This window comes from Labeo rohita, chromosome 16 (genome assembly GCF_022985175.1).
Source record: "Labeo rohita strain BAU-BD-2019 chromosome 16, IGBB_LRoh.1.0, whole genome shotgun sequence".
Classification (NCBI taxonomy): domain Eukaryota; kingdom Metazoa; phylum Chordata; class Actinopteri; order Cypriniformes; family Cyprinidae; genus Labeo; species Labeo rohita.
Window position 1 is genome coordinate 36,736,538 of NC_066884.1, and position 13,699 is coordinate 36,750,236.

At 34.7% G+C, this 13,699-nt stretch overlaps 1 protein-coding gene and 1 non-coding gene across 2 annotated transcripts; both read right to left on the reverse strand.

The window, feature by feature from the left end:
- Nucleotides 1-2,044: 2,044 nt before the first annotated feature.
- ppp1r8b (protein phosphatase 1, regulatory subunit 8b) lies at nt 2,045-13,502 on the reverse strand. The gene is made up of 7 exons (XM_051132347.1): nt 13,387-13,502; nt 13,017-13,077; nt 10,397-10,550; nt 10,097-10,314; nt 5,422-5,566; nt 3,458-3,522; nt 2,045-3,368 (listed from the first exon to the last, which is right to left on the reverse strand). Exons 1-7 carry the CDS (start codon nt 13,434-13,436, stop codon nt 3,015-3,017), a joined length of 1,047 nt encoding a protein of 348 aa, XP_050988304.1. The 5' UTR covers nt 13,437-13,502; the 3' UTR covers nt 2,045-3,014.
- On the reverse strand, nt 11,240-11,410 carry LOC127179207 (small Cajal body-specific RNA 1). Its single transcript, XR_007829507.1, has one exon. It is a non-coding gene; the product is annotated as a small Cajal body-specific RNA 1 (non-coding RNA).
- Nucleotides 13,503-13,699: the final 197 nt, after the last annotated feature.

Genomic DNA, 13,699 nt, shown 5'->3' on the forward strand with positions numbered 1-13,699 from the left:
AAAAAATACAGTCATATAGCAGAGCTTTATTGGCATGTCGAGCATTTACAGTAGGCTATCATTTACATTGAAGATTGTCAGGAGATTGAATTGAAGGGAAAAAAACGAATATATACGAATATGAAATCATAACCAATAGTAATAGGCTAATAATAATAATAATAATACGGAAAACAGTGCATCTGAAGTGGCATTTAGATGTATTTACCCACTGTTTAATGCAGCACATGAATGCATTTAACCTGCAGTTACAAATGCATGAATAATGTTTTTATATTTTAATCCTAAAACGTTGAATGCTGATTTTTGAAATGACTTTAAATGTGAAATTAAAATCAGCAGTAGGCGGCAGTAATTCACTGTTAATAAGCGAGTCATTACGATGGAACCGAATCATTCAAACATTTCATTTAAATTTCATGTTTCAAGTATTATAGTTTTATTAAAAAAAAACAGAGGATCCCCCCCCTCCCAATTCCAACACTGATTTCATCACAGATTTGTAAATCAAAGATTTGTGCTGTCTGTGGTTAATTGGTCAACAAATGTTTCTGTCATTGAGGACCTGTAGACTTTTACACTCTCACCAGTTTCATTTGTCCCTTAACAGCAAATATGTTCACCATGTAAAACCAGTGAACAAGAAATGCTTTTATTACGTGCTATAAATCAGACGAACTTAAAACACTAGTAGGACAATTACAGTTTGCTTCATAATGAGATATATTTGTAGGGATATATTTTTCCCAGTCATCTCAATGGCAAAAAGTGTCCCAGTTTGCCTGAATTCACCCTGTATTGTATGCCAATAATCTTGCAAACATGAAGATCAGAAACATCATTGAAAGTCATTGACCTGCAGTTCAAAATACACATTTACTTCTGTCTTTTTCCTTTTTCGTCTCTTTGAGCACTCGCTCTTTAAACCAGTTTCTATTTTTATTGTAGTACTGTGTTCTGAGGATAATTATGACTGGGACTGATTGATCCATGGGTATGTATGTATTTTTAATCTTACCCTCATCATGTATTCCTTGTAAATTAACATGTCACCCATGGGCATGAATCATATTCATATATGATTCATAATTTATGCCTGTGGGTTGTGTGTGTATATATAAACACATCTGGTGTAGCATATAATATGGATTTACATTTACAAGCAAATTTAGCTTTCTAATAAGCACCTCACATAACTGCAGGGCAGAAGTTATAAGCAGAAGTGAGCCACATGCTCAGCAGTGTGGAACGATAAAAAACAAATCATTTCCTGTCACTGGAGAGCAGCAGAAGGAATCCGGATGTAAAAAATCCCATTCGTTTTGTCCTCAAACAAATATAATCTTTCAGTACAGACCTATCATGAGCTCAGAGGTTATTAGAAGATGTTAAACACCTCTTTATAAGTCACTAATTTCAAACTTCACTACCCACAATCCTAAAGACATCTTCACCAATCACAGAAATCATGGACATTATTTAAATTTTAATCTTATTGATGAAACAATGTATTTTCCCCCCCCTAAAGAATAAATTGCTTTGTGAATTTTAATGTGCATCAGAATGCAGTCAGGGGATGTTGAAGAGGTAGATGAACTGAAACTACATAAAAGCCACCAAAAGATTTTTGGGGTCTGCTGCTTGTCTCCAGAAATAGCACAAAGTGTGCTGATGAAGAACAGGAAGTAAGACTGCAAACATTTTATATATTGACACTGAACTTACGGTCACAATCAGTCAAAAAGCGTCAAAGGTACTTACTTAAATCACCACTGGGATTGCATGTGCATTGTACTAGGCCCATAATTGCTGTATATGTGAAAATTGTAATGTTAGTTCTTATCAGGAAAATGCCTGTGTAAAGAAAAGGGATGCGGTAGCAGTGAAAGGCCAAGATGGACAATTTATGACACGTCACATGGCTGCTGACATCTGGATTGAAAGTCAAACCAGTTGTGAAGAAAATTAAAGGCTCAGTTATGAATATAAAATGAGCAGCCACTCTCAATTTGTAGGTAAAGACTTCTGCATCGGTTTAAATATATAAAAAATACACTGGTTTTTATTGTGAGTGATATGTACAAACAACAAATGTACCAAAAAGAACAAGTATAAAACTTTTTTACTTTCTTTAACAGTGAAGACCGTCTGCATTGAGCCCTGATGAACCACGTTATCATCAACAGTTCATGTGAAACGACACTGCACTCTGTTTGTATATCAAGGGGGAATGAGTGTTTGAAACCAATACAGTCTGGAACAGCTGAGGTAAATATCGTCACAAGGTAAAGTGTTACAATATTGCAAAATTTCATTTCATTTTGAAAACCTAACAGATTTTTTGATGATCTACCAGATCTGATGCTCATGTAAGTGTGATGGCCAAACAACTAGTTTGAAACAACTTGCTGCTGTCTAGTGGTAAATCTTCTGAACATTTTACATAAATAATGATATAAAAAAAAAAGAAGAAGAAAGTACATCTAAAAAGGTAAACCCACTTCCATCTAAGGCTAAACATGACACATTTTGTTGTTTGGATCAGGTACTTTTGTTTGCTTTTCATTAAATTCACACACTTTCAAGCTGCTGTTTTAAACAGATCAATCAAAATGCATTAGTCATTTACTCGCCCTCATGTCACTGCAACCTTCCTGTGGAACACAAAAGATCTAATGTCAAAGCAGTTCTTTTAACAAAACAAAAATGGACGATTAATAAGACCAGGACCAGATTAAGCTGTGGGAAACAGAGCAAAATAGGTCAAAATGCTAATTTCTTTTTGTTTAAACTGAACTATGCAAAAAAAGGATTTTGCCATCTGCATTTCACTGAATTTAGAAAGTAATATGAATCTGGAATGATACGAGAGTGAGTCAATGTTAATTTTTGGAGGAAAGATCTTTTAAAACGTACAAATCCCTTGCATTAAATCGGTGCAGTTGAAATCAAAGTCCGTTCGCCAGATTCACGATTAAAGTTCATGAGGATATCCTGATATTATTAGCACGCAGCTAAATGAGCAGAGACGGTGTGGGCTTCTTCCCAGGCCATGCCTCTTTAGCGTACTTCTTCTTGCGGGGTTCGCTGAGCGGGTCGGAGGCGTACGGGCCGGGTAACGGTGTGGGATTGAGCACGAGCGGTGGTGGCGGGGCCTCCTGGGCCAGGTCCACGTCCGGGGCCGGGTTGGGCAGGGGTAACGGCAGACCTCCCAGGATCGTGGCTCCGCCGGGAACTCCTGTGGACTGGGCTTCATGACTGGCAGGTGGAAGGTCTCTGTAGAGTCCACCTTGCAAAGGGAACGTGTGCATGTGTCGGTTCACGGTTTCCTCGATTCCCAGCGCGTTACCGCCACCCATTTTCTTCTTCTGTTGGATAAACAAACAGAAGCATGTAAACATGTAAATTACTCTCTTTTTTTGCATAAGGTTGAATGACTTGAGATTTGAGAAGTTACCTTAATAGGAACCACAGCTGTTGAGACCATGTTTCTGAAACGTCCAACAGAGGGGTCGATGTCCTCTAAAAGAGTTTATAACAAATATTGTTAAATGGCAAGTCACCAAAATAGTGAGAGAGGCTTAAAGTCAAATCCTAAGTCATACGATGGCTTTCTGTGATTAAAGAAACCAAAATATAGGTTGTTTTGTTGTTTTTCTATTTAGTATAACATAAAAGATGTTTACATATAGTTCACAAGAGACAATAACAGCTGAATTTATAAAAATGACCCCGTTCAAAAGTTTACATACACTTGATTCTTAATACTGTGTCATTACCCGAATGAGCCACAGCTGTTTTTTTTTTTTTGTTAGGTGATTGTTCATGAGTCCCTTGTTTGTCCTGAACAGTTAAACTGCTGTTCTTCAGAAAAATCCAGGCTCCACAAATTCTTTTTTTTTTTTCTTTTTTCAGCATTTTTGTGTATTTGAACCCTTTCCAAAAATGACTGTATGGTTTTGGGATCCATCTTTTAACACGGAGGACAAATGAGGGACTCATATGCAACTATTACAGAAGGTTCAAACACTCACTGATGCTCCAGAAGGAAAAACCATGCATTAAGGGGTGTAAACTTTTGAACAGAATGGAGATGTGTAAGTTTTTCTTATTTTGCCCAAATATCTTTTTTTTCATTTATTACTGCCCTTCAAAAATTACAGAAGATATTACTTGTTTACCAGAGGTACCAGAATTTACCCTGATCTTCAAATTCACCCCCCGGCTCTTAATGCATGGTTTTTCCTTCTGAAGCATCAGTGAATATTTGAACCTTCTGTAATAGTTGCATGTGAGTCCCTCAGTTGTCCTCAGTGTAAGAAGATAAATCTCAAAAATCATACTGTCTCTCACAGTCATTGTTGGAAAAGGTTTAAATACACAAAAAAGCTGGAAAAAAAAAAAAAAAAAATTGTGGCACCTGAAGGAACTGTTCAGGACAAACAAGGGACTCCTGAACAACTACCACTAAACAAAAATATAGGTAACAACACAGTATTAAGAATCAAGTGTATGTAAACTTTTGAAAGTAGTCATTTTTATAAATTCAACTATTATTTTCTCTTGTGGACTATGTGTTAATGTCTTATGTGAAATATCTCATTCAGGTCAGTACTAAAACAAAACAAAAAACAAAAAAAAAAAAACATGTATTCTGTATGATCTCTCTTAAAATAATTAACATTTAGCATATTCTGCAAACTTAGGTAAACTTTTGACCTCAACTGTAAATCAGGATCTTTAACAAACTTGCACCACCAAAAAAGGGTAGTTCAACCTGTTGTGCCAGGTTTGATGTCATTAACACCCAGGGTTATTGTCAACATATCTATAAATCTATTCAAATGTTTTCAACTGAAATAAAGCTAAAATAAAATGAAATATAAATATTAGATAAAAACAAACAATTACAAATATTGCCTTGGTAACTAAATTAGTTTAATTGGAAATAAAAACTGAGCTTAAACTAAATGTGAAATATAATCTAAATAGTAATATGTGATGCAATGTAGTTTTGACTATGGCTACAAATATACCCCAGCGACCTAAGACTGGTTTTGTGTTTTTATTCATTTTTATTTATTTAGCAGTTCACAATCTTTACTATGGATTTAGATTTAGAAATTGCAGCTGGAACTAGTAAAGCAAGACATCACAAAATAAGAGTTTCATTGTACTTTAAAATTTAAAGGCCAGCATTATTCTTTTCCCCTAGATGTTAATTTATGGGCTCGTGTACCCCCTGGTCAGCACAAACACAAAGGTTCCATTTTTGCAATATTTATTTGCTAAACAGTTATAATCTTGGTAACCAAAGTACCTTGCATTTTTATTTTATTTTATTTTTTTTGCATGCTACTGGTGTGGTTCATTGAGGTGCAGGCCAGTTATGCTAATTTTCTTTACAGCTGATCACTCTACCTGGGTTAATGACCTCATCCTCTTCATTGAAGGTCACTCTGGAGTTCTTCCTTTTCCTCTTGGGTCTCTGAATATCCAGGTTGCCCTCCTCTATGGTGAGGGTGGAGATGCGCTTGTTATGAGCAGTGTTGAACTCAGTCAGGTTCTGCCAGAAAAGCCAAAGAGGAAAAAAACACTTTAAAGAGCCGTTCATTCACTGCAACAGACCTGAAATGCTTAAAATTTGTTTTGTGGACAAATTGTGCCTGTGTAAATCTCTCTTAAGAAAAATGTGACCCTGAACCACAAAACCCGTAATAAAGGGTCAATTTTTTGAAATTGAGATTTATACATCACCTGAAAGCTGAATAAATAAGCTTTACATTGATGTATGGATTGTATTTAGACACAACTATTTGAAAATGACCAAATTAAGTTCTTAGCAATGCATATTAATAATCAAAAATTAAGTTGATACATTTACAGTAATACATTTACGAAATACCTTCATGGAACATGATCTTTACTTATTACCTAATGATTTCTGGCATAAAAGAAAAATTGATCATTTTGACCCATACAATGTATTTTTGGCTATTGCTACAAATGAGGGGTTCAGGTGCAAAACCAGCTAAAAGCCATCTCAGTCAAAAATGAGATAATACTGAGTGAATGCTCTCGACACATACTATACATCCAAATATTTTTACTTCAAACTCACTAAATTCCAGCCTCAGCCCAATCAGAAGTATCAGTACTTGCATAGAAACCTACACAAAGCAGCCAGAAAGAAATGCTCATTTTAAAGAAATGCGTCAGATGGATTTAGAGGCTTTTGCATCTGAACTCTTCAGATATACCCGTGCTTCTTAAGACTGGTTTTGTGGTCCAGGGTCACAAATGTCTTTTTTTCAGCAAGCAACATAGACACGTGCGCCAATATGAGAAGTCTAACAATCGACATTAAAGGAGAAATCCATTTCCAGAAGAAAGATTTACAGATAATGTACTCACCCCCTTGTCATCCAAGATGTTCATGTCTTTCTCTCTTCAGTCGTAAAGAAATTGTGTTTTTTGAGGAAAACATTTCAGCATTTTTCTCCATATAATGGACTGATATGGTGCCCCGAGTTTGATCTTCCAAAATGCAGTTTAAATGCGGCTTCAAACGATCCCAAATGCGGTTGGCAACAACCCAGCAGAGATAGAAGGGTCTTAACTAGCGAAACGATAGGTTATTTTAAATTTTAATAATATACAATTTAAATACTTTTTCCATCTCAAATGCTCGTCTTGTCTCGCTCTTCCTGAACTCTGTGTATTCTGACCAAAGACAGTTAGGGTATGTTGAAAAACTTAAATTGTATTTTCTCCCTCAACTCCAAAAATCATTTCAAAATCCTACACTGCTGCAGAAGAACCGATACAGTCTATGAAAAGTGAACATGCAAAGAAGATCAAACACCCTTAACAAAAAAGGTAAAACAGTGATATAGGATGATTCTGAAGTTGAGGGAGAACATGAGATGGGAGTTTTTCGACATACACTAATTGTCATGAACCGGATTATTTATGTATTATTTTTATGAAAATAGCCAATTGTTTCACTAGATAAGACCCTTCTTCCTCGGCTGAGATCGTTTGGAGCCACATTTAAACTGCATTTTGGAAGTTCAAACTCAGTCCATTATATGGAGAAAAATCCTGAAATGTTTTCCTCAAAAAACACAATTTCTTTACGACTGAAGAGAGAAAGACATGAACATCTTGGATGACAAGGGGGTGAGTGCATCATCTGTAAATTTTTGCTCTGGAAGTGGACTTCTCCTTTAAGATTGTGCATTTAACCGAATTCAAATTTGACAATTCTGTAAAAATGTGTCTAGTCCAACATGTTTAAATCCACTTTCAGATTCTCCAGTTGGATTTTAATGCGTAGTCCAAATGGACGCAAGTAATATTATTGACATCTGAACAGGCTGGATTTTCCTCATTTGTCTTTCATTTTCATTGCATATTGTAAAGCCAACTTTAGTCATCTGATTTCCAAGTTCATTGTCTTCCACATACAGACTTTGGACTGGTGATGTTCTGTAGGCTCCTAAAGCCAATCATATGCCATGGTGGTATACTGTATCCAGACATTGTATATATGATTTCTTGGCTGATTTATAAACGATACTTGCATAGACCAGCTTGGAGCAAATCAAAGTTCTGTACAAATTCATAGGAGCTGAACTGTCTGCTCCCTGTTTGTTTTTTGTAAAACATTCATAGCTGTAAAACATTTCTTTTTAAGCATCTTAATGTGAAGCATAAAAGACAGATTGCTGTCAAAAGTGATACCAAGAAAGCTGGTCTTATTTACAACTTTAACAGGAACTTTATCCATGAACAATGAATAAAGCCGACAGAAATGCATACAGACAGTTTGTGGGAAAGTTTTGCACTGACCAAGATTGTATTTTGTTTGTCTTCAGCTGGATTATTTTGCTTGTATAGATGCAGATATCATCTACATTGAACTTCAGAACTAATGGCTTTTGCAATGCTGTCCATTTAAATACTAAAGAGCGGTACAGATAAGGTACTTCTCTAGATTCTCTAGGTTCCTGTTTACGTGGGTCAAACAGAGTGTATACTACCTTGACATTTAAGAGGTTTGATAGAAATCTTGCAAAACTCTTCATACAGTGAGCACAGTCTGTGGGCTAAACTTTAAACCATTTATCATTGCTTTGGCATAAAATGTATTAAATGACTACATCTTTAAAATAACATGAATTCTCCTCTCACTCAGACAGGAACACCACCAAAGCAAACATTATGTATGATACAAGCCAATTTGCACATTCCCATACTCTTTTCAAACTGTTAAACTTGAGGGGTCATTCTGTATCAAATCAACCAGAGACCCCTGGCTCAAATTTTTCATTTTGCTAATGTTTTTTCTGAAGAAAGACTGCCAAAAATATTGACAAAATCAAGAATTTGAGCTGGGAGGTTTTGGGAATTTGGTTGATTTGACACGGAACGACCCTAAGGTCAAACTTTACCATAAAAGAAACACCAATAAAACAAACATTTGCTACATTTCTGCAGTAATACCATACTAAAATATAATCTGGATCTTAAAAAAAAAATAAAAAAAATAAAAAATAAAATACAATTTGATGTAGTAGAACATCTACACAAGTGTTAGTCTTTTAATTCCATTCCTATTTATTCAAAAGGGGAAAACTCAGGAACAATTTTGTACTGTAACATAAAGATGGACTATGTAACATAGACGGCAGTGAACTATAAGCAGTACATAAAATGGCAGTTATTCTTGTTTTGTAAAGAAATTTTACTGAAGAAAACATTGTGTAAGGCTACCTGTTGTTAGTATTTCTCAGGTCGCTGTTTTTTTGAGTGACAAAGTGTGTTTGTTGGTTGAAAGCCTTTGGTAGTGTTGTGAAAAAAAAAAAAAAAAAGTTTAATTTGACATGTATGAAGTGTTTTGGCAATTTTAGTGCATTGTAAAATGAGACATGAAAGATGGTTACAAGAACTGTGTGAAGAGCTTGAAAAAAAAAAAATAGATTAAGTTTTGTAGTGCGTAAATGCAAACTTAAACATCAACTTTTCTCTTAACCCATTTAAAACCATAATTATGTCTGAAAATTTGAAAGCTACATGTTTTATTTACCTTAGCATTAACCCTTGTGTGACCTTTTGGACATTTTTGTCTTTTTCAATTTAGTTTGGCTTTTTTATATATATATATATATATATATATATATATATATATATATATATATATATATATACTGTAAAATGATGCAATTTTTGTTAACAGACTTTCATTCTGTTGGTAAGGCTTCAAAAGTTTTCAGGTTTGGCCTTTAAAGCAAATACTTGCTTTATTCCTGTTTTCTGCTTTCACATATTATTGTGTGTGTGCTTGTAAAATTTGAAAGAGAAAAACCAGAATGCAAATCACAAATCCAAAGAGTTTTGCTGGCATTTACTGGTTAATGGGGAAAATTTGGTACTGCACCCAAAACAAAATCTTACTAAAAGCTCATTGTATCAAAATATCAACCTTAAACTTGGAACGCAACTTGTTTAGATTTATGGCTTTCATTTTCTAGCAGATTTAGAGTTCAGCATGTTTCATAAAATATATATTTTATATAAAATATTGTTCATAAATCATTTTCATCAACTTAAACCTCCATAACTTTTTTTGGCTACACTTTTTATTTTTTTACTTCAACAGTGATCTGCCATGGGTCTTCTTTAAAATGAGACCAAACTTAAGTCTGTGCTTCCAAGCTTTACATTTTTTATGACAGTTTTTTGACATTTTTGTCCACTATGGACCTATGTGTAACTTTTGTTTTATTAACACACAAGGGTTAATTTAATTTCATATTGTTTTTATTTTCATATAGTTCTGACAGTTTTTGCTACGGTACCCAAATTGGTTCTGATAACAGTGAAATTTTACTTGTGCTGGTAATGACTACTGAAAATGTAGCAGAATGACAACACTAGTTAAAACATGGTGTGAGTTTTGATTGGCTCTTTCACTACAGAATTCCCATACTTCTGTTATTTTATGTTATATTCCCATACTTCTGTTTTGATGACTTTATCATTCTAGAATAACAGGAATAAGTTGGTGCAAACTAGTAGAGCAGACATGTACCTCCAGTTCAGTTTCTTCCTCAGGAAGTCCCAGAAGACCCTTCAGCTCCTCGTCATCACCAGTTTTACCATCCCCGACACCGGTGCCCGGCTGGCTCTGAGGTTTCTCCCGAATGGTGTAAACACGTGTGGATGCGCCAAACGACATAGTGGAGTCGATAGGAACCTGCTGGGGCTTCTGGGGCTCCAGACGAATGTGTCCGAGAAACGTCCCATGTGCTACAGAAAGTCAACAAACAACAAACTTGTCTATGGATATCTGTATATGGCAGCATGTTTGTCATTGGTCTGATGCACTTACTGCTGTCGAGGTCGATGAGAAACACCCTTTTGAGATGCTTGTGGTAGACGAGGGCCGCATGCACGCGAGAGCACGACTGATGGTCGATGGTGAAGTCACAGACGTCTGGGTTCCTCCCAAACAAATAATACTTCTTTTCGTCAATGATCAGTTTCTGCAGAGAGAGCACTTCAGTAGGCCGTTTGCAGTCGACAAAACTACTTTAACAACACATACAATCAGATACAAGTGGCTAGGACTGGGCAGTGTGACAGTACATGTAAATAAGCTGACCATTTAATAATCGTATCTTCGGGGTGGCGTCCAGTAAATGGAAAATAACAGTCCTCTTCTATTTGGCGCAACAAGTTCACAATTGAAAAAGCTTCTATTTTGCATTTTTTTCATTTACACTTGATTTATCACACATAAATAGTGCAGAATTGATTGGATTCATCTTTGATTTTGTATCCCAGAATTTTTTGTTTGTTTTTTTCCATGCAATGGTCAACTCTGAATTTTTGGGCTATTTTGGTCTTATAACATGCTTCTTCCAGACTAGCAAAAAGACAACATCCAAAATACACATTTAAAGGGGTCATATAATACTATTTCACCTTTTTAACTTTTGTTCGTGTGTAATGTAGCTGTGTAAGCGTAAAATCTGCAAAGTTACGAAGCTCAAAGTTCAATGCAAATGGAGAAATTGTCTTTTACAGAATTAGCATAGCATCACCTACAGAGAACGGCTGGTAACAACAAAATAATCCCCGGTTAATCACATCATACACCCAGATAACACTACAGATAACGATATTTTTGTGATACAACCCAGCCCTACACAGGTATTTTCTTAATGTGTCATAATGTGCCCTTGAGTTATAACACCTGAGGGAGTGACTCCCCTCTCAGAGCTTAAATCTCAGGGTCTTGTGTTTCTGTAGCACCGTTTGGACCTGACGGCCACAGTCATGCATGCTTCAGTATGAGAAAAATCAACTGAGCCGCAGGCAGCCAGGTCAGTATCTGGTGCGTCCCTGTCACAGGCTGGACAAGCTGACAGTCTCTTAAAATAAAATAAAATAAAAACTACTTTACCAGTCAAAAGGTTTTTTTAATGTTTTTTAAAGATTTTGTTAATGTTTTTTTCTCTTCTGCTCACCAAGCCTGCATTTTTTTTTATCTGAAAGCAGTAAAAACAGCAAAAGCAGTAATATTATGAAATATTTTTCTGCTTTCTATTTGAATATATTTTAACATTTATTTTTTCCTGTGATTTCAATGCTGAATTTTCAGCATCATTACTTCAATCTTCAATGTCACATGATCCTTCAGAAATCATTCTAATATGCTGATTTGCTGCTCAAAAATCAAACAAAAAACATTTATTATTATTATTGTTGTTGAAAACAGCAGAGTAGAATTTTTTCAGAAAATTAAGAACAGCATTTTTTTAAAACAGAAATCTTTTATAACATTATGTTTTTATTATCACTTTTGAACACTTTAAAGCATCCTTGCTATACAAAAGTATTAATTTCTAAAAATGTCTTTCCCCTCAAAGAAAAAATAACCTGACTTTGCTTTTTATTTCAGATAAACGCTGATCTTTTGATCCTTCTATTATCCTAAAAAAAGTACTTAACTGTTTTAATTATTGATAATAATAATCAGAAATGTTTCTTGAGCAGCAAATCAGCATATTAGAATGATTTCTGAAGGATCATGTGACACTGAAGACTGGAGTAATGATACTGAAAATTCAACTTTGATCACAGAAATAAATTATATTTTAAAATATATTTAAATAGAAAGCAGCTATTTTAAATAGTAAAAATATTTCAAAATTTTACTGCTTTTGCTATACTTTGGATCAAATAAATGCAGACTTAGTGAGCCGAGCAGACTTCTATATATATATATATATATATATATATATATATACACACTACCGTTCAAAAGTTTGGGGTCAGTACATTGTTTTTATTGTTTCTTTTTTTTTTTTTTTTTTTTTTTTTTTAAGAAATTAATACTTTTATTCACCAAGGATGTATTAAGTTAATAATTAAAAGTTTATTAAAAGTTAATAATAAATAATTTACATTGTTATAAAATATTTATATTTTGAATAAACACTGTACTTTTTAAACTTGTTATTCATGAAAGAATCCTGAAAAAAAAAAAAAAAAATTACAGGTTCCAAAAAATATTTGGCAGCACAACTGTTGATATTATCCAACACTGATCATTCTAATAATAAATCAGCATATTAGAATGATTTCTGAAGGATCATGTGACACTTAAGACTGGAGTAACAGCTGATAAAAATTCAGCTTTTCATCACAGGAATAAATTATATTTTAAAGTATGTTAAAATAAAAAACATTATTTTATATTGTAAAACATTTTGCAATATTACTGTTTTTTTTCTATATTTTTAATCAAATAAATGCAGCCTTGATGAGCATAAGAGACTTCTTTAAAGACTATTACAAGTCTTACTGACCCCAAACTTTTGAACGGTAGTATATATATATATATATATATATATATAACGTTAGAAATCTTTTTATATATTAAACAATCAAATAATTAACTAGTTTTCTTAAAAATGTCTGTCAGTGTGATGTCAATGTAATACCTCAACAAGTTTGTCTCCTTTCACCACGTCCAAATGCAGCCCTGCTGGAGGCTTTCCTGCCCTGAAATGAAGTCAAATCATGAATTCATGATCATCTCGCTCCTCTACCAGTGTTCATCTACTAAAAATATGGTCATAAACAAAGCATACTGCATCTGAGATGCTCTCTATTAGAATCTACGTTGATTAAATAAACGTAATACACACAAAGAATGCAGTTCGTAAAACAAGTTTGAGTTCCAGAGTGTGACGGTAGGTCTGCTAAAGAGCACTACAGCTAACAGCTCGCTGTAAGATTGTTGTTTTTATGCGGGATACGATAAAGCATCGTTCATGCACTAAATCCAGCAAGTACTGGAGTGTTTTTTACCATGATGGACAGTCGAAAGGTGGGTTCTTTGCTGTATTATTTGCAGCCATTGTCACACATTCTCCCTTGCTACAAAGACGCCGAGCATCCTGGGTAATCCACTCAAACTGATCGTCTTCCGGCTAATAAATATTAACGATGTAACACGACGTTCTTTCAATATTCGCGATTCATTGGCTTAAAAGCAAGTGGGCGTCACGCAACGGGCGAATTAACGAATCCCTCAGCGGTGAATGACGGCCGCAAATGAACGCCCCTTTAGGAAGATTAACCAATAGCAGTATTGCTTAATTAATATTCATGAGCTAAGCCT